Source organism: Polyodon spathula, chromosome 8 (assembly GCF_017654505.1).
Source record: "Polyodon spathula isolate WHYD16114869_AA chromosome 8, ASM1765450v1, whole genome shotgun sequence".
NCBI classification, from domain to species: domain Eukaryota; kingdom Metazoa; phylum Chordata; class Actinopteri; order Acipenseriformes; family Polyodontidae; genus Polyodon; species Polyodon spathula.
Genome location: NC_054541.1, coordinates 9,708,991 through 9,735,337, shown reverse-complemented (window position 1 = coordinate 9,735,337; position 26,347 = coordinate 9,708,991). Strand labels below are relative to the sequence as shown.

General features: G+C 40.9%; 1 protein-coding gene across 2 annotated transcripts; it reads right to left on the bottom strand.

Annotated features, from left to right (window-relative positions):
- Positions 1–3,969: 3,969 nt before the first annotated feature.
- Positions 3,970–24,482, bottom strand: LOC121319341 (minor histocompatibility antigen H13-like). Of its 2 annotated transcripts, XM_041256680.1 has the most exons (13): positions 24,112–24,482; positions 17,245–17,343; positions 15,926–16,008; positions 15,332–15,420; positions 14,797–14,882; positions 14,379–14,504; positions 13,890–13,947; positions 11,490–11,573; positions 10,593–10,629; positions 10,270–10,372; positions 9,793–9,878; positions 6,580–6,763; positions 3,970–5,201 (listed from the first exon to the last, which is right to left on the bottom strand). In XM_041256680.1, exons 1-12 carry the CDS (start codon positions 24,337–24,339, stop codon positions 6,616–6,618), a joined length of 1,227 nt encoding a protein of 408 aa, XP_041112614.1. In that variant the 5' UTR covers positions 24,340–24,482; the 3' UTR covers positions 3,970–5,201; positions 6,580–6,615. The 2 variants fall into 2 exon arrangements, with proteins under 2 accessions (XP_041112614.1, XP_041112615.1); XM_041256681.1 differs by lacking the exon at positions 6,580–6,763 and having other exon boundaries at positions 24,112–24,479.
- Between the last annotated feature and the right edge of the window lie 1,865 nt (positions 24,483–26,347).

The following is a 26,347-nucleotide window of genomic DNA, read 5'->3' as shown; positions in this document are numbered from 1 at the left end:
TAGAAAAGTAAAAGCATGGAAAAACAAGGTAAGGCATACCTAATTCAAAGCATGGTTAAATTGGGATAAATAACCCTCTTCTCTATGCAGTCATTACCAGAATTACAAATAAAAATAAAAATAATACAATCTGCTTTTTATGGGATATACTCTTGCTATTATCCAGGACTTCGGGGGCTCTTACAAGCAGGCTCATACATTTCTGCTGCACTTCTTTCCAGTATTCAGTGCAGGGCCCTGGAACTTGGCACCCTGAATCATCTACATTCCAGAATGGGAAGAAACTTCATTTGCTACTCCTCTGTGTTACAGGCTGGTGGCGCAACCTAATGGTGACTTTCATGTATTAAAAAATGTCAAATGTAGTTGTTCCAGATTTTGACTCATTTCAGGCAACACAGGGTTACAGGAAAGCTTAGTTCTTACCAACTTCAGATGTAGAAAATTGAATGAGCTCACAGCTTTATTCCTCTCATCAAAAACTTTCAGTTTGGCTGGAACACTGTGCAGGTGTTGACTGGTAATTACAGCATCTCTGCATGAATAGTTCTTATCAAAGCCTTATTAAAATGCTTTGCTCTAACACTCACTCTGAGAATTACTGATTGTTACAAAAACTACACACAGGCTTTAGTATTTTGTGAAGTAGTAGTATAGATGAGGTTAGGTCCAGTTACTATTGAATACAATCAAGAGCATCAATTCTGAAGTAACATTACAGCTAAAGACAATTACACTGGTGACAGCATTAGACACATTGCTGTCTAGTTGCTTGCAGTTTCCTCCATGCCTGCTGAAAATTCCAGTCAATAATAGTTGGGAATCAGAACAAATATGTACTGGTCTCCTACTGGGCGCCCAGCAGGTATATCAAATTCCAGAGAAGGTTTACAGCAAATAGATTCATTTAGGATAGCAGACCACTAACAGCTGGCTATATAACTTTATAGCGAAAGGGACTTTTAATGGACTCATTTTATTTGGACCAGTTTTACCAGCTGAAAACCAACAAGCACTTTTTTTACACAGAGGATTGTGGGAGTATGGAATCAACTTCCCAGTTTAAGCTGACACCCTGGGATCCTTCAAGAAGCTGCTTCATGAGATTCTGGGATCAATAAGCTACTAACAACCAAACGAGGAAGATGGGCCAAATGGCCTCCTCTCGTTTGTAAACTGCTGGAATGTCCTTCATATACATTTAAACATTGTCAGTCATAAACCCATGAAGATTCTTTTCTCTAAATGTTTGTCCACTGGACATCCAGTGCTGTATATTGACACTGCTTTATAAACACAGAATTGAAACTCATGTTTCTAACTTAGCAAAGCTTGTCTTGGTGCGCACAAGCGGTCCAGCAGCAGGGTATGAACACATGATCGGATAGAAGTTTGAATTAATGATCAGAATGTGCCGTGTTATCAGGGGTGGGATAATCTCTGCATGGTACCTTGCAATCCCCTCCAGCTGCTGCCTCTCTCCCGCTCATGAGATACTGCGGCACACGTGTGTCTGCATGGCTCCATGGCTGTGTGTTTGTTCTCACTCCCTGAACTGTTCGTAACCCCATACAGCATGGTCTGTCTATTGTAAAAAAGATTTTTGTTGTTTCCTTCCCGACAGGGCTAGGGGTAGAAGCTAGCACGTTTATCAGTCGCTTTGGAAAAGGTGCTTGACAGATTTTGATTCCTTTGCAATTTCACTCATCTGTGCAGCCTTGAGTTTGTTTGCTTTGCTTCATTAAGAGACTTGTTCTGGCCTGGGGAGAATCTGTAATCTGTCCATTTGTAAATACATGCTTAAAAGAATATTGATTTGTTTAGAACTGTCAAATCACAGTCACAGAGAACCATTCCACTCTGGGCTTAAAACTTTATAATGAGATAAGTATCTTCTTCAGGATGTGGATGGAGGTTTCTTTGGTTCAATTAAACAATTTAGAACAGGATTGGAACAAAGAGCAGGAGTGGAAAGGCCAGCTTTGGACACACCTGGTTTAGTATTAGGTGGAGGTAATCAGGTACCAAATAAATATTATTCAATTTAAAAATGATCTACAGTTTATCTGCAGGTATCTCTATTGGGCATGCATGTATTAAAGACAGACGACATGTGTATGCTTAGAGACCACCCCTCAATAGCAAACAAGATTTTGTTTCATCGGTCATCTTTCCTTATTTATCAGCCACCAGCACAGCAGTCTGCAGGTATTCCAGCTTCCACAACTAGAACCAGAAGTGTGTTAGGCAGGTGTTTGGATTTTAGGTTGTTTTGTTTAAAAAAAAAAATTGAAAAAGTATGTTCTGCCCCTATTGGTCTCTGTGCATTTCCTCCTCAAGGAACACTCTCTGTAATACTTCTGTCTTTTTCAAGAACTGTGCCGCAGCTGCAGTGCTCATGCACAGTATTGCACAGGGTCAAGGTAAAGTCACGTCTTGATAATGTCTACATCGAGACAGACACATTGTTAAGAATGCTGATCTCGACTGGTAGGGTACATGCACAGAGTCGCACTACTGATTAAACCTGTTTATTATTATTAATAATAATAAACATGAAAATAAAGCACTGTCCAGTTAGAAGTCTGGTTCCTCTGAAAGGAACAGTCGCTGCACAAAAACTGAAATGTACAACAACTGCAATTTAAAGGTCTTTAATTTACTGACCTCCAAATGTTTGGGCAAGTTACTTTGCAACTTGAGTTTTGGCAGTTTCTCTCAATCCTCCCTTTCACTGCAACAATTTTCATAATGAGAACACGGGGAGTGGATGCAATCAGATGCTGTATTTCTGCAAGTAACATTTCCCACTGTTCCTGTTTGCCATTAGGACACATGTTGCTATAAGCTGCCCAGTTTAATGCTCAGCCTCAACGATCAAAGAAGCCCCGCTCAGACAGAGAGGAAGATCAAAGAAGACAGCAGCAATGACGATCTGGCACACTCAAAAAGAACTGGCGTGGATAAAGCTGGCACGATTAGAATTCCCAAACTCTAAAGGATTGGAAGAGTGTAAAAAACGAATCCTGAACCTGCTGAAGTATATGAAATACAAGATATTCAATACTTTCCACAAGGAAAGTGCCATGCAAGTTATGGTGAAGTGTCCAAGTAACTTCATAGCCACGCTGTATATATATTCCAAAACAACAAAAACCACACCACGCATCTCTACAGTGGTGTACACCACAATTTATTGCAAAATATAACCGCTCCTCCAATTAGAAGCTAGCCTGAATTTGCAGTTCTACAACAGAAAAAAAAACAGCAACATGGGAATACTTAAATGCACATAGAAGCAAAGCATGTATTTAAAAAAAAAAAAAAAAAAAAGTGTTCACAGCAGCGTTAGACAACCTGTTGACATTATATATATATATATAATATATATATATATATATATATATATATATATATATATCCGGTCTTTAAAAATTAAGAAATTAAAAAAGTGTTAAAAAGGCCAGACACCTTAATTCTTTATCTTTTTCACAATGCTTACAATGATTGAAAGGAGACAGGCAATTACAGGTACACAATATAGCTCCCTTTTCTATACATGTAGAAATTTCACATCCCTCATCTAAAGTGTTGCACAATCGTGGCTTTAACGTTTGATTCCCGTTTAAAAACACCTGCCCTCCTTTGTTTTCCCTAGAAAGCCCAGAGAACCTTCCCATATGTGAGGAAGTAATATCCATGCTAAGATCTACATTCATGCAATGTTGAGCTATCACTGCAACATATTAGTTACAGGTAATCGTGCAAAGATTGTAAGATTACAATTGATTGGAAAGCAGATTAAAACACTAACTTGTCAATTTCAGAAAATGCAGGCCATAAAACAGCTATTCTTATAAAAATATGTGGGAAGGTGACTTGTGTATATTAAAACACCAGAGATATAGATTTCAAAATCTGTTCTTCAAATATACAAATCATTCAGGAGAATGAATTTACAAAGCTCTGTTTAAAATTACATTACATAAAACACTGTTTGTGCTACTCAATGGGGGGGGGGGGGCTCTATAAACGCCATGTAAACTTCTACACGCAAGATTAACTCATGCTGGAAAACAAGGACCCTTTCTCTGGAAACATCCATTTTATTACTGTACAGTGCAAATGTACAAACAACCCCTTGTCAGTAAACATGTAACATTCACGAGAACAAGCAAGCAGACAGGCAAGCATCACATACAAAACAAAAAATAAAACGGGTCTTTCTATTGGTCCAATATACAGCAATAGTCTGCATTACCTTTCTTTCAACTACTGTTTTAAATACATAAATATTATCTAAACAATAAAACTGATAACACTAACAGTATCATTAATTACTAGTTGTAGATATAAAAAAAAGTTACTAGTTATATATAAAATTAAAAAGTCTCTCACTTTAATATGCACTTTCAATGACAAAGATTATTAATCTAGTCTACTATGAATGAAACCCTAAATGATTCTAGGCCAATGCTGTTGCCTCTGCAGTCCTGGGAACAAGTTTAAGAGAACAGGAGATCTAGCTGTGAAAGGTATTATTTGCTTTAGATAAGACCATAAAAACATACAAAATGAGACAAATATGTAGAATCCCCAAACGCTGACCGGTCAGTGCTCTGTACATCCATACCCAAGGGCTCTCTCTCTCTCTCTGGCTGACAGTAATGCAGTCAGTTTCAAATGTAAATTGTATTTGAACAAAAAAGGATGAGGGAGGAGAAATATGTACCATAAGAAGTTAGATAGATTTATACAGTGTGTATAAAATAAGCTTAAAAAAAATAATAGGTTTGTCTTCCTTGACGTCTTTGGTAAACAAGGAAATTACATTCTGTACCTCAGAGGGAAAAAAAAAAAAAAAAATTCTAGCCTTTGTAAAAATGACACATCCATCAAATAACCAGGCTAGACAGAATACATTTAAATAAAAAAAGGAATACACAGGCACTGAAACTCTTCCACATTATTAAAAAAAAAAAAGTTACAAAATAGCTGATTAAATAAAGGTAATTTAAAATATGAATTTGTAGTTTCCTTGTACAACAAAAACACATCCGCAAAAGAAATAATGCACTTCATCAGAAAGGGGTGTGAAACTGGCAGGCAGGAAAGAGGCACTGAAGTTTTGTGAGGACAGTTAGTTCACTTTCTTCTCTGTCTCTTTTACTTCCTTGGATTCAGGGGGGGTTTCTTCATACCTGGACGAGGAACGAAACAAGTTGAACACTCACGATTGTATTACAGCACAAGCAAGTCTGTCTGGACGGGTTACTAAAGATGGGTCTGGACTAAGGCGACTTGTGCTCTACCAGCTGTGCTCTGTGATCTCAACATTCTTCTCATCACTCCAGTCCCTTTTTCCTACCCTTAAATTAGGATTCAGTAACCTATACACATTTTAGAACCTCCAAACGAAAAGCTGGACAAAAACGGACGAAAAGCTTGGTTTGCTGGTACAGTAGACCTCATGCCAATTTAAAATAACTTTCCCAAGCTTTCTCTGGTCTACAATTGCCTGCATGCATTTATGGAAGCAGGTTTCACAGGCCATGCACTGCTTTCAACAGCACTATTAATAGTAAACCTCCTGCTTCACAGACTTGAGTGCACATTAAATATCCCCATGCAATACTGTATATCGTTATCATACAAGAGAACAGACAGACAAGTACACATTGCATTATACTAGAAACAACATACAGCAATAAGGTACTGTGTTTGAACTGCACATACTGTTCCAAAGCACACCTGCCCCATTTCCCAAAACTCCAATTTGCAACAAGAGGAACTTATTTAAGCTTCACCTGCACAACAAATCCACCAGAAACAAACAATATTAGTCCAAACTAATAGAAGCCCTGCAAATTTGTATTCTTTTACATAAATAGCAGTTGTTTGTGTGATTGGGCTTATGTAGGTATAACTAGTTTGGTGAATCTTGTTATTTTTGGAATAGGTGACTCTCCCACTACTTTCACATGACCCTCATGTTTTACAGCGAATGTAAGCCTTGTTGAGCAGGTTCCCGTCCATCCCATAACCCTGCGCGCTGTGTAAAATTTTAAAGAACAGTAAAGCGTTGCCCCAAGCGCTGTGTTTGCTCGCAGCTTTGGTCAGGATGACAATGGAAGGCTGATCTGTTAGTTGTCATTTTGGAACTGCCAACTAGCTAGCTGACGTTATGAAAACGTAGAGGGGAAATAACACAGAAATTAAAGCGTGGGAGGGAAGAATTTTGTTTTGAAAATATAACGATGACATGACAAAAGTAAAAAATAGCCCTTGCTTCACAGAAGAGCTACTAGATACGCCAGAGACGACAGCAGGGAAGAGCTGAACTAAACATTATAGCCATGCTGCAATTTCATAAACTGGCTAGAGTCACCAAACAAGTATATGTGCTGAAGGAGCTTTGAAATAAAACACCTTTACCATGAAGTTATGTAGCATTGACATTTTGTTTAGCGACTCCAGCCCAAAGTCTCCAGGGACAAGTTATAGCAGTGCTACAATACAAATTTAATCCAGGCCTAAGATCACAATGTGTTCTAGCAATTGGGAAGAGAGGAAATATACCTGACCAGCGAATTACATCTGGCTCTTTTCTGGGCGCTACATAGAGGTGGGGTTGTGGTGCCGACGACGGGGAGAGGAGGGTTTTTGCTGCATTGAGTTAGCGAGACTGGCAGGAGAGCCGGAGATAGTGGGGAAGTGGGAGAGCCTTGGAGTGTGCGGCAAGACCTCAGCAGAAGACTCATAGCTGAAGGAGCGCAAACACAGTGAGAGAAGAACAACAAGGGGGAACACAGACCAGGGAGAAAGAAGGCACAAGGAAAAGGAAAGAAAGAACATTTCAGAGAGAGTGGGGTTTATCAAGTCCATCACAGCACAGCTCGTCTTTCACAGAACAAAACAGAAATAAAAATTATATATATATATATATATATATATATATATATATATATATATATATATATATATATATATATATATATATATATATACATATATATATATATATATAATATATACACACACACACACACACACACAATATATACACACACACATACATACATACAGCTCTGGAAAAAATTAAGAGACCACTGCAAAATTATCAGTTTCTCTGGTTTTACTATTTATAGGTATGTGTTTGGGTAAAATGAACATTTTGTTTTATTCTATAAACTACTGACAACATTTCTCCCAAATTCCAAATAAAAATATTGTCATTTAGAGCATTTATTTGCAGAAAATGACAACTGGTCAAAATAACAAAAAAGATGCAGTGTTGTCAGACCTCGAATAATGCAAAGAAAATAAGTTCATATTCATTTTTAAACAACACAATACTAATGTTTTAACTTGGGAAGAGTTCAGAAATCAATATTTGGTGGAATAACCCAGATTTTCAAGCACAGCTTTCATGCGTCTTGGCATGCTCTCCACCAGTCTTTCACATTGATGTTGGGTGACTTTATGCCACTCCTGGCGCAAAAATTCAAGCAGCTCGGCTTTGTTTGATGGCTTGTGACCATCCATCTTCCTCTTGATCACATTCCAGAGGTTTTCAATGGGGTTCAGGTCTGGAGATTGGGCTGGCCATGACAGGGTCTTGATCTGGTGGTCCTCCATCCACACCTTGATTGATCTGGCTGTGTGGCATGGAGCATTGTCCTGCTGGAAAAACCAATCTTCAGAGTTGGGGAACATTGTCAGAGCAGAAGGAAGCAAGTTTTCTTCCAGGACAACCTTGTACTTGGCTTGATTCATGCGTCCTTCACAAAGACAAATCTGCCCGATTCCAGCCTTGCTGAAGCACCCCCAGATCATCACTGATCCTCCACCACATTTCACGGTGGGTGCGAGACACTGTGGCTTGTAGGCCTCTCCAGGTCTCCGTCTAACCATTAGACGACCAGGTGTTGGGCAAAGCTGAAAATTGGACTCAGAGAAGATGACCTTACTCCAGTCCTCTACGGTCCAATCCTTATGGTCTTTTGCAAACCTCAGCCTGGCTCTTCTTTGCTTCTCATTGATGAAGGACTTTTTTCTAGCTTTGCACGACTTCAGCCCTGCCCCTAGGAGCCCGTTTCAAACCGTCCTCGCCGTGCACTTCACCCCAGCTGCAGTTTGACATTATTTTTGTAGGTCACTTGATGTCATCCTACGGTTGCCGAGTGATATTCGAATGAGTTGGAGGTCATCCCGGTCAGTGGAGAGTCGTTTTCTCCCTCTGCCGGTCTGTAGCTTTGTTGTCCCCTATGTGTGCTGCTTGACCTTGTTCTTATGAACCGCCGTCTTTGAAATTTTAAGGATGGAAGCAACCCGACGCTCACTGTATCCCTCTGCCAGTAAAGCCAGAATTGAACCCTTCTTTTCATGATTCAAAACTTTCCTTTTCAACTCTTTGGGCATGGTCAATAGTTATTTTTTTATTCCAATTACTTTTGAGGTACTACTACCACTGTTTTGCCATCCAGCTGGTCCTATTGCAAGAGGATAGTGATGACCACAGGAGTGGTTTTTATACTTTTCCTCGTTAAATACGATTTGGTTCAGGTGATCCCCTAATCAGTACCTCATTCAGTAGAATGAGGTGTGCCTGTGTTGGAATTCAACAGACACTGGAATGGAATGGCTGCCATACATGGAGAGATGCTGATTTAAGAAACATTTGCAGTGGTCTCTTAATTTTTTCCAGAGCTGTATATATGTGCACCTTATTTTAATACCTAGGTTTACATTGTTAAGGGATTCTCAGATTACTTTATTTACTATTATTAGCAACCAATAAATTAATAAATACATTTTTTTTCTTTTTTTTTTTTTTTTTTTTTTTAAATTGGGGGGCACGATCACTCTGTGGATAACTTTCAATGTGCCGCAAAGTAGACAAGGAATTTAAAAGAAAAAGGTCTGTAGTGATCAGGGTTAGCCGGTGACTTTGGGTCCCAGGTGCTCAAGCAAGGTCACCATTTCCCTGTTGCTATGGCTGCCATCAGAGTAACATCAGTGGAAGCAGACACGTTTCTGGCACATGGGTGATCTAGAGAATGTAAAAACGCGCCTCCCCCACCCCCAGCTGCACCACCACCTTGCAGATGGGCGACTTGGTTTTCAGTATCAGCTCCAAACGACAGATTCCTCTGCACTATCTGTCAGACAGTTATCTGTTTTTCAAACGCTGTTTTGACTATTTCCCCTTTAAATACTCTCAAGGAGCCGGATGGCAGGTTTTGGTGAAGGACAAGGTAACACCGAAACTGCAAGGGTGTTTGACCACTGTATGCATTCCTATTAATAATGCTCAACTTTTATCACTGAGGGAGCAGCTTGCTTGTGTGTGTGTGTGAAAGATAGAAAGAGATAGAGACAGATTAAGAAAAGGGGTGCTAACTGCTAAAGAGGATTTATGCTTGCTGAAATATTTAGGACACAGATGTTTCAAGCCTCCTGGGAGTCACAGAAGGTGGTCTGCGCTTATTTTAGACATGGTCTTTTATCAGCCACACTTGCAGTTGTCAGTGCCACACCACATGCAAAACGCTATGGAGTTGGGGGGGGGGGGGGGGGGGGGGGGGGGGGGGGGGTCTCCTCAACGGCCCTGCCACCTGCCAATAGGTTTATGTATGTACTTGTGGCTATTGATAGATAAGACTGAACTGCAGCCAAATATAAATGCATACGGACACGAACATCTACCACCTCACATTATATTAGAACATGCAGCAGGATTCTTGATTTAGAATGTAGAATATTGTGCGTTTCACAGTATATACAACTCACCTGAACATTTCAGTCAGTTCTCCCTTAACCAGAGCAACAAAGAACGGCAGCCCGGTGCAGGCTGGGACCAGGTACAGAAGGGCAGGCTAGAAAACAAGAACACATGCACGGGTAGTTATGAATTTCTTACAAGATCATTTTCTGCTGTCAACTCATGCTGTACCTCTGTAGCTTAAATCAACCATCAGTGAATCTCAGATGCCTTAAGCATTTATCCTGTTTATAAAAAATAAAAAAAACACCACACATCTATATCACAATTTGTAATGTAAAATCTGGCAAACATTTGCCAAAAAGATACAGTTAATTTAAATAGGGTGAAATTAAAAATCTGGGGAGCCCTGCGTTTGGAATACTGCTCCCAGTACAAGCCACATAAGGAGATATATTTGGATTCAAACGCTTCACGAACACTGTTCCTACATTTTCCACTTCGCTAGTATTGTTCACGTTTAATAGTGCAACACCGTTACTCACCTGGGCGGTTTTAAAGGTGTGCAAGACAAAGATAGTCAGACCCAGTCCAAAGACATAGGCAAGGAAACCAGTGTAAAAATAGGTACGGGAATTCTTATTCAAGCTACCAGAAAGAAAGAAAAATCAATTATTCTCTAAACCGAAATCTTCAACACATAAACACAGGTAAATTCAAGTATTTGTACTGTGCGCACACACTACAGTTCTAGGGGTAGAAATCAAGTTGCGTTAGCTGTAAATGCATGTACATAAAAAAATCAGGTCTTGCATAATGGCACTGCCAAGTTTCAGCAATATGCAAACCAGTTTAAAAAAAAACTCACCTGACATCAAAACGCAGGAGCAATGCAATAAAGATACCTACAAAGAAAGATATCCATACAAATTAGAGGGCTTAGCTTTGAGCTGTGAACACAGCCTTTAACAATAAGGATGCACAGACTAATATCAGGGTTTCAACCGAGTAATGCAAGTTAGTTCATTTTAAAAGTTGAACTCCTGGGTACATTTTGGCCTCTAATGATCATTTTTAGACAGCCTAGATTAAAATGAGTTTTCCTTGGGTGGGTTACCTATCTGAAATTGTAGGGACCTCTGCTGGACACAGAGTAATGGCCCAGTCATGGTAACAACTGACAGAGTATAGAAAAGCAAGAGAGCCCTCTGGTGGAAGTATAGAACAATACAGCACAGTGCATGTAAAAAGCTTGGTAAAGCAAGTCTTGATTGGGTCATTTTCCAGAATAGACTTTTGGAATAGATTATAATAAAAGGTAAAATATTAACCAAATTCCTTACAAGTTTAACTTTTCATGCAAATACCTTCAACACCTCCATTTAACAGCAGAACAAACAGCATGTCTGCACATAATCTGATAAACATTAACACCTTCAAATGAGGGTTTAGTTTGCTGGGTCAGATAGCCCATGATCAAACATACTTGGTTGTTTCAACAAGAAAGTGTAGGAAAAAAAAAGATACAGCCGACTGCTAAGGCATTCTAGGAAAAAGATCTCCATATAAAACCACAGCACAGCAGACCCATTATTGGTCCATATAGAATTTTTGTATGATTTTATTTCCGCCTCATATAAGAGACTGAAACTTAAATTACTTATAGTAATTTTGATGCTTCCCCCCCGCCCCGAAGTTACTTAGTCCTAAAAAGAGCTTTTTGTTTTAATAAATTAGACCAGAAAAGATAAATTTCCAAAATTACCTGGAATAACGATATCACCAAGTCCCAGCATTGCAAAGTTATTGGCTGCAAGCCCCTTCTCCAAAATATCTTGAGGGAAAACCACTGTGAGGGGAAAAAAAGCTTCAGCTCTGCTGTTTGAAACACTGTCATCACATACAAGACTGTACACCATTCTATCCCAAATTACAGTGCCTATAGAAAGTCTACACCCTCTTGAACTTTTTTCACATTTTGTTGTATCAGTGCCTCAGAGTTTTTATCTATACACCATACTCCCACACTTAAGGGGGAAAAAAGTTTATTGAATAAATTATATATTAAATACAAAACTGAAAGATCATAATTGGATAACTCTCCACCCCCTTTAGTTAATACTTGGTGGAAGCACCTTTGGCAGCAATTACAGCTGTGAGACTGTTGGGATAGGTCTCTACCAACTTTGCACACCTAGATTTGGCAATATTTGACCATTCTTCTTTACAAAACTGTTCAAGCTCTGTCGAGTTCCTTGGGGAGCGTTGATAGACAGCAATCTTCAAGTCATGCCACAAATTTGATTGGATTTAGGTTGGGGCTCTGACTGGGCCACTCAAGCACATTTACCTTTTTGTTCCTTAGCCACTCCAGTATAGCTTTGTCTGTGTGCTTTGGGTTGTTGTCATGCCTGAAAGGTGAACTTCCATCCCAGTTTCTGCTTTCTTGCAGAGGGCAGCAGGTTTTCCCTCAAGGACTTCTCTGTACTTTGCTCCATTTATTTTTCCTTCTATCCTGACAAGTGCCCCAGTCCCTGCCGATGAGAAACATCCCCATAACATTACACTACCACCACCGTGCTTCACAGTAGGGATGGTGTTGTTTGGGTGATATGCTGTGTTGGGTTTGCACCAAACACAACGCTTTGCATTTAGGCCAAAAAGTTCCATTTTAGTTTCATCAGACCACAAAACTTTTTGCCACATGGCTACAGAATCTCCAGAGTGTTTTTTTGCATACCTCAAATGGGATTCAAGGTGGGCTTTCTTGAGTAATGATTTCCTTCTTGCCACCCTACCATACAAGCCAGATTTGTGGAGTGCTTGGGATATTATTGTCACATGCACACTTTGACCAGTCTTGGCCATAAAAGCCTGTAGGCTCTTGCAAAGTTGCCATTGGCCTCTTGGTAGCCTCTCTGATCAGTCTCCTTCTTGCTCGGTCATCCAGTTTGGAGGGACGACCTGATCTAGGCAGGGTCTTTGTGGCACCATACACCTTCCACTTCTTAATAATCGTCTTGACCGTGCTCCAAGGGATATTCAAGGCCTTTGATATTTATTTATGCCCATCCCGTGATCTGTGCCTTTGAAAGCGCCTTGGTGCTCATGGTTGAGTCTTTGCTTTGAAATGCACTACCCAGCAGAGGGAACCAGACATTTCCAGACATGTGAATCACTATAATTTAACACTTAGAGGCCACTTGGTGTGTGATTTTGAAGGCGATTGGTTACACCTGAGCCAATTTAGGATTGCTATTACAAGGGGGCTGGACGCTTATCCAACCAAGATATTTATATATATATATATATATATATATATATATATATATATATATATATATATATATATATATATATATATATATATATTTTAATGCATTTTAATTCCAGGCTATAAGGCAACAAAAGGTGAAAATTTTGAAAGGGGGAGTAGACTTTCTATAGGCACTGTTTATGTTTGACTTTGCATGAAGTAAACAAGACAGGGTGTCTGCTATTTACTTGGTTTGTCAAAAGGTGTTTTAGAGACCTGACATTTACACACAGCAAGGCAAAAAAAAAAAAAAAAGTCTAATATTTGACTTCGGAAGATCTTTAAGAAACACAACCGACACAATCCTTGGCAGAGGTGGTCAGAATGAATACAGAAATGCTAACCTGAACACAAAAAGAATATACTGGCTATGCAACAAACGTTTGTAGCAAAGTCCAGTGAATTGTTTTAGTGTTTAGCCTAATCTGCTGAGCAGTAATGTAAAAGTCAACTGTATCAAATGCAGAGATAAGCCTGGACCAAGTTGTTCCCTGCAAAAACTTTTGACATTTGTACATCACTCAGAGTCACGCTGAGAAAAGATAGCACAGTACAACCCAAGGTGAAATCAACAGTGTCGTCATGCTGAAGCAGCCTTACATTTAGCACCTCACAACAGCACACAGGACAGGGCTGGATATGTCAAACCAAACAAAGTGTTTACCTAAACTCGAATCAGTACCTATTCTGCAGTGCAGTGAGAGCAGGACAAGTTTCTAAAAAACATTCAAACAACTGCATTTCGGAAGTGAAGAATAAAACCTGACACCCAATGTAACAAACGCCTATTAATTTGGTGTTCAGTTTGTAAAGCGTGGAACAGCACAGGAGAAAGTTCGAGCAACTCACGTTTAATTGGGGCTTCAAAGGACTTGGCCACAGTCACCATAACATTGGTCCCAAATACCTGCAAAACATACCATCAATACCTCATCTCGGTTTCAAAAGAAGGTCTATCTATTGAATATGACATTTCTATTGTTAACCCTTGGAATCAAAGCATCCTCAAAAACTCCAGGAGTCCATAGTATTATACCAGCTCCTTAAAATTGAATTAAATTTCAACATACATCATTTAAACTATTTTTTTTTCATAATTAAGGAATGGGATCTACTAACAAATTGTGGGACGAACCAGACATTGCAATGTATCTGTTAACCCTCTGGCTGACTCATTCTGAAAGTGCACATCTTGGTGGTAACAGACTGTCGCTTCTGCAATGCCTAGAAGCAGACTGTAATTCAAAGAACCCTCATGTATAATCAATGTTATAGGAGTCTTGTAACCTGTGAAGAATCACTTAACCCTGCTCAGTAAATACAAGTAGACAAGCTTACCCAGAACACGTCATAGACAAAGAGTCCTCCCAACAGGATGCAGCCAGTGCTGACATTGTTGAGATGAAGCAGCTCAACTCCATTCAGAGCAAAAGCCAAACCGAAGAGATTGTTGGCAATCCAGTGCTGCAACAGAGAAGCAATCCGAACGTTAACCTGGACATCCATGAACTGACCATCAGTCAAACTGCAGGGCCTCAAGATATTAACCCGATCTTGCATTGCGTCAGGAAAGCTGGGCAACAGTGGAGGGTATCAGCACATCATAAAAATAATTCATTTCCAGTGCTGCTTTGGTGTACTTTACTTTGATTGCAAACAATTTAAGGAACTCTAAGTACCATTTTAACATATACTAGTGAGAAAGAAAACAACTGCATTGCCGGATATATTGAACACATACATGTATTTAACATACCTTCTTGAGAATGTACCAAACTCCAACCACGCTACTGAAGCAAAGGCACAAAAGGTCTTTGGTGTCAAATTCATAATTGACAATTTCTGCATAAAAAGAGATAAATAAGTCAATAAGGACTGTCATGTTAGCAGTGCAGTAAGTGGCCACACAGGTTTGTTAGATTACTATCCTGCATGTTAAACCTCGAAGTTATGAAAACAAATTAACCTGCCTGTCAACGTAATGCTTATCAGCCCATCAGTGCACAGTGCCTCCTGCTAAAGGTGCCGTTTGCCTGGCATGCACCAATTGTCTCAAGTTGCACATTTTCCAAGTCATTTGCAGCAACAGATTTCACACTATGCATTTCTCATAAGCTAAAGGTGGCAAGGGGGGGAACAGAGGCTTGTTTGCATACAACATGCACGCTACTTTAAACCAACTATAACACGGTACACATTTTGAAAATAGGACTAATTAAATTCAGCAATGATTTAGTCAGTGGACACACACCGCATAGTAAACTCGACATTTAAAAACACAATTCTCATACCCTCTTTGCTTTCCCCAGATCCTTGGGTAAAGAGCAGCTGGTACTGCTTATTGGGAAAGTTTGCAGGGAACAGCCTGTTCACGAATGGACTGAAACAGAAAAGGATGGGCATGATTACAGCGAGTCAAAAACAAAGAAAAGCAAAAAACAGAGAGTCAAAAATGAGAATAGTTCAAGCAGGGCTGGATAAATCAACAATTACATTGAAGGCTGATCTAAGCAACCATTGTAAAAAGTAGGTGATTCTTCATTTTCACATCGGTATCAGTTTTCCTAGAGTTCTAAAAAATCTAAAAAAATAAATAAAAAAGTAGGGCTGCGACTGCAGCAACTGATAAATATTGTACTTTCTATACACATTCAGAAGAAAACAGCTGGTAGATACTTCTACTATATTGCACCGGAATTATGGAATGACCTGCCTAGTACTATAAAGGACTTGTTACACAAGTCAATGTCCGACACCTATAAGGCAAGAAGCAATTGGAAATATTCTTTTTAAAAGTCATTTAAAAAAACAAACTTCCTTTGAGTTCATTAAAAAGGGATTACAAGAGTGGAAAAGGAGTTTTGCCTGGTTTCAGTATCACTTACCTGATAGTGTGTGACAGTGCCAAAATACCCAGCACAAAGAAGTACATCGATAACAGCATGTTTATGTATTCTTCAGAAAATATCTGAAGCAAGAGGATATTTAAGAGAAATGGTTAGTAAACGCAAAAACATCTCCATGACAACTTCAACTAGAAACGTTGAGGTTAGGGACACACCAATACAGGGCATAGATAATACCAGAGAGAAATGATATGCAAGCTAAAAATTCACCTAAATACATTCTATTATTTAGACTAGATTTGAACAGAAAAATCAATCTTTGTAGCTTTTTATACGCACACCAAAAAGGTAAATCAATATTAAAAAAGCAACACGCATCAGTGAATTGCTTCTCCACCCCAATCCCCTAGAAAACTACTTAACTGGTCAGTTTTGTTGCATATCCAGCGCTCCAGATAAGGTTTTGGGTCACCGAGTAAATTACTCTCCAATTTAGACACCAAGTAAAATGCAACATTACTTTGAAGTCACAAGTACTTTCACTAAATACTCCACATACTATTTTTTTTAAGTCCTGCCTTATTACTTTATTCCAGGAAGTTGCTACTCTCCATGCAGTGAGCTACTGCGCTCACTAGGCTGTTAGTTTTTATAGGGGTTTTCTGTAAATCTTACTTTCTCAGTCTCTTGCGCTGTCTCTTTCCAAGTCAACAGACACACACCTTAAAATTTACAAAATAAAATGTCCAAAACAATTTTTTAAAAATGTACCAATACTGCACTAGTGCAAATAAAGAAACAATAATGTTGTATTCGTTATTGATCGCTTTGCTCTAACAATATAAAAGCACCTCGCCTCTCTCCAAACACAGAATATTGTATTTTATAGAGATTTATTATAGAGGTTGACAGAGGTAAACTGGTAGGTTAGGTTGAGGGTGGACTAAGGCAGCGAAGAGAAATCCTGAAAATCAAGAATCCAATCGCTTATTCGCCAGTCACAAACAGGCATTGCAAGGGAGTGATTTCAATTGTACATTAATTTAAAACCCTGACTTATTGCTCACGTGTTTCTGGCAATTCCCAGGCAGGCTACAATTAGCTGTCCTGACATTTCTATGATCCATTCTCTAGCTACCGCATGCGGTATATTCATGACTGACCGGTGAGACGCAAGCTTGATTGCATGCGAGCTCAGGGTGTGCAGCAATACTGCTAAGAGTATTCTTTACACATTATATTTAAATAGCAGACTTAACTCAAACACCAAGTACGCAGCTTATCTGGGGCGCTGTGCACATCACTCAAACCCGTCAGGGACGTACACATGAAAGGATTTCACAAACACAAACACCTACTTTGAAGAAAAGATATAATCCAAAGAGGGTGCAGCTGGCAATGATGGGGAACCTGGCAGCATCTCGGCTTGTAATCGTCTCCGGCATATCCGAGGAGTTCTGTGTAACAGATTGGGGGGGGGGGGGGGGGGGTTGGTTCACACCTGAAATATCCATATGTTACCGTTTGAAAATAAAAAGCAATGATGATTATGCCTCAGGCGACTATCCCTAGACATGGGTTTATTCAATCAAGTGTTGCTCCCCGGCGATCAACGCATCTACCCTTGTTAATTAGGCCATCTCTGTGTGATAATGACGCAACCCTGGAAAGTCAACACTGCAGACAGTATGTTGGAGGGCTTTGTCATTATTCAAGAACACCCATATGCACCACAGCTTCTCTCTGCCATAAAAACAATCTATTACTAAAACAGAGAAGAGGTAATACACATTATATATTTGAGGAGTTGTCTACCCTTTACAAATTCAAGAATTTATGAAAGGGAGGAGGCCATTTGGCCCAACTAACAGTGTCCGATTCTTAGTAGCTTTTTGATCTCAGAACTTTTTCAAGTTGGGTCTTGCTGTAAAGATCCAAGTGATTTTGCCTCAGCAACATAACTAGGTGTTTAAGATTTCTGCAATGTCTAAATCTGCAGCAAAAAGCGCCTGCCGATTTCACATATACCACCACACACAAGACGCCAGTGCCTCCTGCTAAAGGTGTTTTTACACCAACCAACCTATCACTAGCCAGGTAAGCACTAATTAAGAAAATACGCTTGACTGAAGTCTCAAATTGAAAACTGTTTAATTAAATGTTTTTCTGTTGCTCAAGACACGTATGGTTAAGCCAGATGTTACTGTGAAGGGCAAACTGCATGTGTGTTTAATTTTAACAGATCAAAACTAAATACTTGTTATTATAGTAGGCTTGTAACAATAACAACATTATTATTATTATTGATCGATTGGGATCCTACGATTAAGCGATTATATTCCATTAAATTAAAAACTTGTCTTGTAACCGGCATATTAATTTACTGTCAAGAACGTAATCTGTGTTTCTAAAAGTTATTGACAATATGCGTCTGTGAACAAATACAGGATGATGCGGCAGAGATCAAGAGTAACCTGTTTTTATTAACTTATTTTATACATATTACTTTGTTTAAAATCAGTCCCAACTTCAGACAGTCTTGAGCGAAACTAATACTATTTAACATTACTACATTGTCATTTACCGCTGTTACCATATCCCTGGTTCGCTGAAAGAGAATGACAACCGTTACCAAACGGGAAAGAGCCCTCTCTGACCGTCAATCACTGAGCATACATAAAATAGCTGCCCTATCAGGGCCCTGCTGTGAGGGGGGAAGTCCCGTCCACCTCCTGCTGAAGAGGGACGTCCTCACAGTAGCATATCATCATTTTCTTTCGAAATCAGAGGTCAGCTGGGGACACGACCTTGAAGGGTAATGGTTGTCACTCTCTTTCAGGGAGCCAGGGTTATGGTAATAACCTAACTTTCCCTTTCAATGGAATGACAACCATTACGAAATGGGAAGCTGTACCAAAGCTGTCGTGGCTCCAGATTACCGACAGTACAGCTTCACGGCGATAGCCACAGAGCCCACAAGGGCATGCCGCCTACAAAACTCTAGAGCCCAGAGAGTGTCTCGCTCGGTTTGCCACATCAAGATGGTAAAAACGTGCAAATGACCGACTACCTGTCCATGTAGCAGCATTGCATAGTTCATCTAAGGAGGCGCCATGAAGGAGAGCCCATGAAGGAGCCCACGAAGTCACCTGGTCCCTGGTAGAATGGGAGTCCGTCTGTTCATATGCCAAGCGTATCGCATCTGCCAACCAGTGCGCTAGACGTTGCTTTGATAGGGCCTGACCTCTAGAGCAGGACCCATAGCAGACAAACAGCTGGTTGGACTGTCTCCAAGACGCTATCCTATCCAGGTAACAACGCAGAGCCCGAACTGGGCATAGCGTGTGCTGTCTATGGTCCTCCTCTGACTCATGCGGGGGAGGTCTGAAAGTTTCCAAAACCACCAGCTGGTTGATATGGAATGAAGACACCACCTTTGGCAAAAAGGCTGGATTTGTTGGCAATGTTACCCCCGAGTTATTCCTCGTGAAAGCCATGCATGTGTCATCAACGGACAGTGCATGAAGCTCACTTACTCCTCTGGCAGACATAATGGTTATTAAAAACGCCACCTTCAAGTAAACAGGGCGCAGTTCTGCTGACGCCATGGGCTCGAATGGGGGACCCATAAGGACCCACAGTACCAGTTCTAGATCCCACTTGGGGACCATACTTTTCATGGGAGGACAAAGCCTCCAAGCCCCTTTAAGAAACTGCACTGCCAGGAAATGTGACCCAGGGGACACTGAGTCAATCTTGTCGTGACACACTGATATTGCTGCTAGGTATACCTTCAAAGTGGACGCTGTCAAACAGGTGTTGCAAGAAGGTTAGCATCGTATTAATAGGGCAGGTCGTGACCTTCAGCAATGCACCAGTCTTGGAAAACTTTCCATTTGTATGAGTACTGCGCTCTAGTGCTCCGCGCCCTAGTAGACTGTAGTGTTTCTACAACTGCATCTGGCAAACCTCGTCTGAATATACAGCTCCGTTCAACGGCCAGACCCAGAGTTGGAGCTGGGCTGGGTTCGGGTGCCATAATAGCACCTACGCTTGGCTAAGGAGGTCCTTGCACAACGGGAACTGCCACTGCTGATCCAACAACATGTTGGAGAGGAGCGTAAACCAAACCAGGAGCGTCTCGGCCATCTGGGTGCAACCATCAAAACCTGTGCTCTCTCAACCCGGATCCTCTCTAGTGTCAGGGGTAATAATTGTAGCGGAGGGAACACATACAACAGCCCCTGTGGCCAGGGGTGAGCTAGTGCATCTACTCCCAGGGGGCCTCTCCGTCTCTCTCCATGGAGAACCATAGAGGGCAATGAGTGGACTCGGCAGTGGCAAAGAGGTTGACTCATGCAGGTTGAAACCTCTCCCAAATCTGTTTCACCACTTGAGTATTCCGAGCTGTCTGGAGCTCTTCTGGACAAGAGGTCTGCTGTCTTGTTGTCCATACCGGGGAAGTGAATCAGCCCCAATAACCTTTGATATACTTTGACCTGTAGGAGAGTGTCCTCTCTGAATAGGGAGAGTGTGGCATCCAACAACCAAATCCTGTCTTCCGACAGTGAGGCAAGCATGCTCAGAGTTTAGTTTGATCCACAGGAACACTGTGGATTGAGACGGTATGAATTTGCTCTTCTGTTGATGTACTGAGAGCCCTAACTTCGTCACATGATCTATGACCTGTTTCATGTGCGCCTCTGCGCGTGCTTTGGAATGCATGCAAACTAACCAATCATCCAGATAGTTTACCCCGCAGTCTGAGTGGAGCCAGTGCTGCATCCATGAGGACCGCCAGTGAAAGGCCAAATGGCAGCACGCAGAATTCATGTGTGTTGCCTTGAAAGGTGAAGCACAAATATTTTCTGTGCGCGGGACGGATCGGGACGTGAAAGTAGGCATCTTGCAGTTCGATCATGTGAACCAGTTGCCCAGTTGGACGGATAAGCTGTGCTGTCAACATGTTGAACTTCCTCTGTTTGAGAAACAAGTTGAGGACCCTGAGGTCCAGAATTGGTCTGAAACCGCCATCCCTTTTGGGCACCAGGAAGTACCTGGAGTAAAAGCCGCTGAGGGCAACGCTTGGACTTAACAAGCATACAGCATTCTTCTGTTGAGGAGTACAGCTCTCGCTGGTTCAACTGCGGTAAGGAGCACACCTTTGAAGGCGCTGGTGATGCATACATCTTCCTAAGCATTGCGGCGGTGACCATCTCGTCTCCCCAGAGAGGTATGTGCACCTCTGTACCAGTGGTGGAGAAGGGGAGAGCTCTCTGGTCACTGTAGCCCAGGGGGGAGGTCCTAGAGGACCTCTGCGGAGGCCCTTGGACCACTGACCTCATTCTCCCATGGCTTGGGGAGAGAGTCTCCGCTGGGGATAGGGCTGCTCTCCGGCGCTTAGTTCTTCTAGAGAACTTCCTACACGGACAGCAGTCCAGCTCACCTGCCAGTGCTTTGGCCGCATGTTCTGGCGCCAAGCATCTGGCACAAGACCAGTGCTCGTCCTGCCTGGGCAGTTTCGCCGCGCACTGGTTGCACTGGTGGAACCCAGCAGAGGACCCAGTCAACTGTACCGACATGGCGTCGTAGGCGAAGCTGCTGCGCTCTGTGCCGGGATGTAGACACTTTTAAGCGATCCACCGGTGCCGAATCAGTCGTGTCGGGATCGGCGTCGACGAGAGCGCCGTCGGTACCAAGTGGTCAGTGCCGTTGTGCAGAGAGGTCGGATCCAGGCTGTAGACGGCTCTGAAGATAGTCCACCGGTGCAGAGTTAATTGGTGCCGAGTCAACCTGTTCCCAGGTTCATGCCGACGGTAGGAACACCGGTGCCGTGTTTTTCTCAGCCTCAAAGTCGGCGGGAAAACCGAGGTCGATGCCGTGGTATGCAGCCGATTCTGTCAGCATGGTCGTCGAGGGCAAGCACAGCCGCGCTAGGAGAGCCAGAGGCTTGAGAGGGGCGTTAGGCCAGAGCTGTTTTTTTTTTCCCTTCCTGGTTGCTGTGGCTGATTAAATCGGCATAAAGGACGGCGCCTAGAGCTCGCAGAGTCTCCTTACAGTGCCACAGCTCCCAACAAAGTATATCAAACTACACAAGGCCTTGTGTAGTGAAAGAGTAATGGCCGCTCGCCAATCTCACAAGAGGGGTCAAATCCAGCTCTAGTCAGTAAACTGACAGGAGAATCAGGCAAGAGCACTCTTAATAATGCTCAAAAGCATAATTTTACCGTGGATGTTGATAAATTTGAAGGTCGAAACCAACAAATCAGCCAAATTCGGACTAGAAAGCACAAAGCAATCTGTGACCTTTTGCAGTGAAACGAGAGAGAAAATGGCGATACGTTACTGTGAGGACGTCCGTCTTCAACAGGAGGTGGTTTTGACCCCTCATAGGCAGCTTTTTTATATATATGCTCAGTGATTGACGGTCAAAGAGGGCTCTTTCCCGTTCAGTAATGGTTGGCATTCAATTGAAAGGGAACACAACCTGCTTATCAGTCACATGGCTGTCTACATCATGGTATCTGTACAGAAGGTCGTGAGAAATCCAAGAGCAACCAAAAGTAATGTTTGGGAGCATTTTCAGTTCTTGAAAATTAAAGGACAAGGACGGTGTACCTTTTATAAGGAAGGACAAGGCAGTGTGTGAAAATACAAACATCCAGATAAACTAGATGACCAACTACGCTGCAGTTATATTAACTGAAGATAATGCAAATCTAAGTGGCTATGCAGAATCATGTAAAGTTTTGATTAAATATCACAGCAAAAAGTTAAACGCATCTCTGCAGCATACTGGCTATGGATTGCTGCTTTCGTCACACGCTGTGCTACGTAATTGATAAACTGTAACCTCAATAGCAAATTAAAAATAAATAGGACAATTATTTCCATGTGAATAGGCCATAGTGTTAATGTATTTGTGTGTGTGTGTGTGTGTATATATATATATATTCCTCCTTTGGAGAGTTTATTTTTTAATTTACCGTTATGTTTACAATGGAAATTCATCAGATTTTATACAAAACAAGGCGACGGGAGGAAATGAAAATTGGAGTTATATTTAAATGCCAATGTATTTACCAAACGTGTCTTGAAACATCTGGATTTGCTTTAATTAGTTTTTTATACCATGCTCTAGAAAAAGTGGACTTATTGTCCCTTTAAACTGTTACTGTGAGGGGAATTTTATTATTATTATTTAAAAAGCATTTTAACTCTAACGATCGATAATCGTCGTTAGAATTTGCACGATAATCGATGTCAAAGTCAGGGTTCAACTTACAACACTAGTTATTAGATAAAGCATCATTAATGACGGGGGCTGAACACGGTTGCTTACTGGCTGCTAATTCTTTGGTCATGTTGCATGCAATTCCTGTGTTGCCAAAGCTAGTTCAATGTGAATTAGTTTATGTGATGACAAGCACCAATGTAATTTTAAGTGATGCTGGCAGAAGATGTGGGTGCCTTTGAAATCACAAGGTATACCTGGCAACAGTCTTTAAAGGGCATATCAGGCATGGCAATAAGATTCCCGCTGCACAGCAGTTTGAGCGATTTCTGTTTTTACTATGGATTTAATGACAGACACCACAGCTACCTCTCTGCATTGTGACTAATCAAGTTCGTAGTAAAACCCGGAATGGGTGAAACTGCTATGCAACAGGAGTCTTATTTCAATCTCTGCATATACACAATAAGCCTAAACAAAATAAACCAAGTGCTTCAGTCCATTTACATCCAAAGCACCAAGGCGACTACAGCCAGTGAAGCGTCAGGGGTATGCTCGTACTACCTACAGTGATGACGTTTCCTTAACCAAGACCACTGTTTCCATCACGGGCCAGTAGTTCTTACACCAGAAACAATGATAACAGTATAGTTTAGCCGTATTTTAAAAGCAAGAGGGATATTCAAGTATGTGTGTCTGTCTGCCAAACACAAGTACTATATCGTACAAGGCCCGGTTCATTATGAAAACGAAACACAATTAGTATTACATAGCATATAGACGGGTATGAATTACATTTGTTGCTTAGTGCAACTACAAAATCGGGGTTGTCATTTTTATTTTTGTTCAAACGCAATCGAACGGGCATGTTTACTTTACCGGTATAGCAAACAAAAACAAACAACTTTAAAACAAATAAAAAAAAAATACATGACTTAAGTTGCAATGCAATATTGTTGTTGTTTTGTTTTTTTTTTTCCACTTTTCTTACCTTGCCCTTTGCGCAGTTGACGGATCGCAGAGCTCCAAAGAAAATTGGTAGCAGGGCCATTAAGACCAGACTCCCGTAAGCCAACGCTGTACCCTCCGGTGTGGAGACGAACTTGGCTACCGTTGCGTTAGTCGAGTCGGTCCCGTTCGGGTCGGTGGCATTGAGGCTGTCAATCGCTGGCGGTGCAGCCTCGCCGGGGAAAGCCGAGCCCTGGTCAACTTCGGCCATTTCTGCGCCTGTTTCTCAGGTGTGCCGGTGCTACAGTGTTTCGTTTGCTTTACAAGAGTCTTCCCCTGCCTCAACCTGTGCTCTGGATCCCTCTGAGTCTCTTTACTAAGGCCACGTTTCTTAACTCACTACTGGAACTGACATCACTGCCGGCGCAGTTTCATTCAATTGCGAGGGAGGGCAGGAAGTGAGGTAAATCACAAAACACTCTCCATAACAACTTTATCTACCGAAAAGGCTTGCTGTCTCTTAGTTGTTTCCGTCTTCAGAAACCAAAGAAGACATCGTGTTTAGTACTAGTTGACATGTATTAAAATCTGCTGTCTAAATAGTGCACCATATGTTATTACGTTGATTTTGAAATGTAATATTGGGCATATACCCGTCCCTGCTTTGATTAGTTAGTTAACACTTTAATGAATGTCAATTTGTGTTTAAACCATTCTAAACAGACTTTTTAAAAAGCCTCAGTAAGGCTGTATGACATTGGCACAAATTTTTACTCAAGGGAAATGTGTTCCTTTTTTGACCAGCAGAGGATGCTGTTGGCTACTAAAGTATTATATGGCACCGTGAAGGATGCTTTCCTTGTGTATTGCACTTTTGGTGTTGCAGAGATGCTGCTATTAAATTTGCATCACAGTCGCTGTAATTAGAAGATGGGTGCAGCACAGGTATACTGTGGGAGGCGGGCTCCTAATGGAATTACAACCTTGTATTTAATTAGACTGACGTGTTAATTGGTGCAAAGTGGGGTTGCTTTGTAATGCAAATTGTAGGTAACCTCTGGAAATGGTTTTCTGTCTAGCAACCATATAGGCAACTAAATGAGTGAGACAAGTCATTCAGAGCTGCAGTGTCTCACGCTCATGTTCAGTTTACCACTGCAGTATACTTCCTGGATGCATGTTAACTAGACAGGTCATTTTGTGCTTGCTTCACCAGAACCCAGGCATTGTTGGGTTACCAGTCTGCTTATATTACCTTATACTGCCACCAAGGACCACGTTGAAATGCAGTACTTCAACTGACCAGCAGAGGCCTCTGTGTACTTGAAATTGAACATTCTGTGGATAATTGATACTGTAGATACCATACGTCACAGTGATAAAATACTCATGAGATAATTTTGCATCCCTTTAAATTTTCAAAGCACACTTGTGACCCCAGTGCCTGAAGGATCCTGTGTTTGGCATGGAGGTATCCTATCAATCTGGGTACTTTGGTAAGTGAGGATAATAACAATTGATCTTTAGGCTGTCTCAGATTTCAAATTAAATCACTAATTATGGAGGGCTGGTTTGACATCAGTTGGAAACCAAACTATGAGTGTTAAAAAAAAAAAAAAAAAAAAAAAAAAAAAAAAAAAGAAGCTATATATTATATGTAAGCTCAGTTACAGCATGCCGTTTGTTTTCAAAACATGATTCTATGAGACTCCTTTTCCACTGAGTATCAAAACCGAAATAATTATTTTAATATACTGCTATTTGTCATGCAAAATGTTACTTTGCATTCATTCTGACAGTCTTCAAACTTTAACAAACTTTTTATTATTTACAATTCAATGTCGTACAGACGCAACGAACTAAACACTGCAAATCAAAGATTAATACTTTACCAATAAAATAAGTACCATACAAAACAGTGTGATCAATAAAAGCTAATTTAAATACATTTGATGCACACATTCATACATACATACAAGCATGTAGGATTCATAGTGTTACTATATTTCCTCTTCTCAGCTTTAAGTGAGTGAGAGAGTTCAGTTGACTCACACTGACAATCCTAATGAATTACACTTAACTAAATATTGTTTTAAATAAAGGAATGGCATGTGGCCCCTGATATCATAAACCCATGTGCTATTTTAATCTTTTTTCTTTGACCCTGTGACTTTCTAGGGTGTAATAATTTGGCTTCAGTTACATTGAGTCGCAACTTTTGTTTATTTTTAAAACGACTAAGCATTCTCAGTGTTGTCCATTATTGAAAGATATCTATC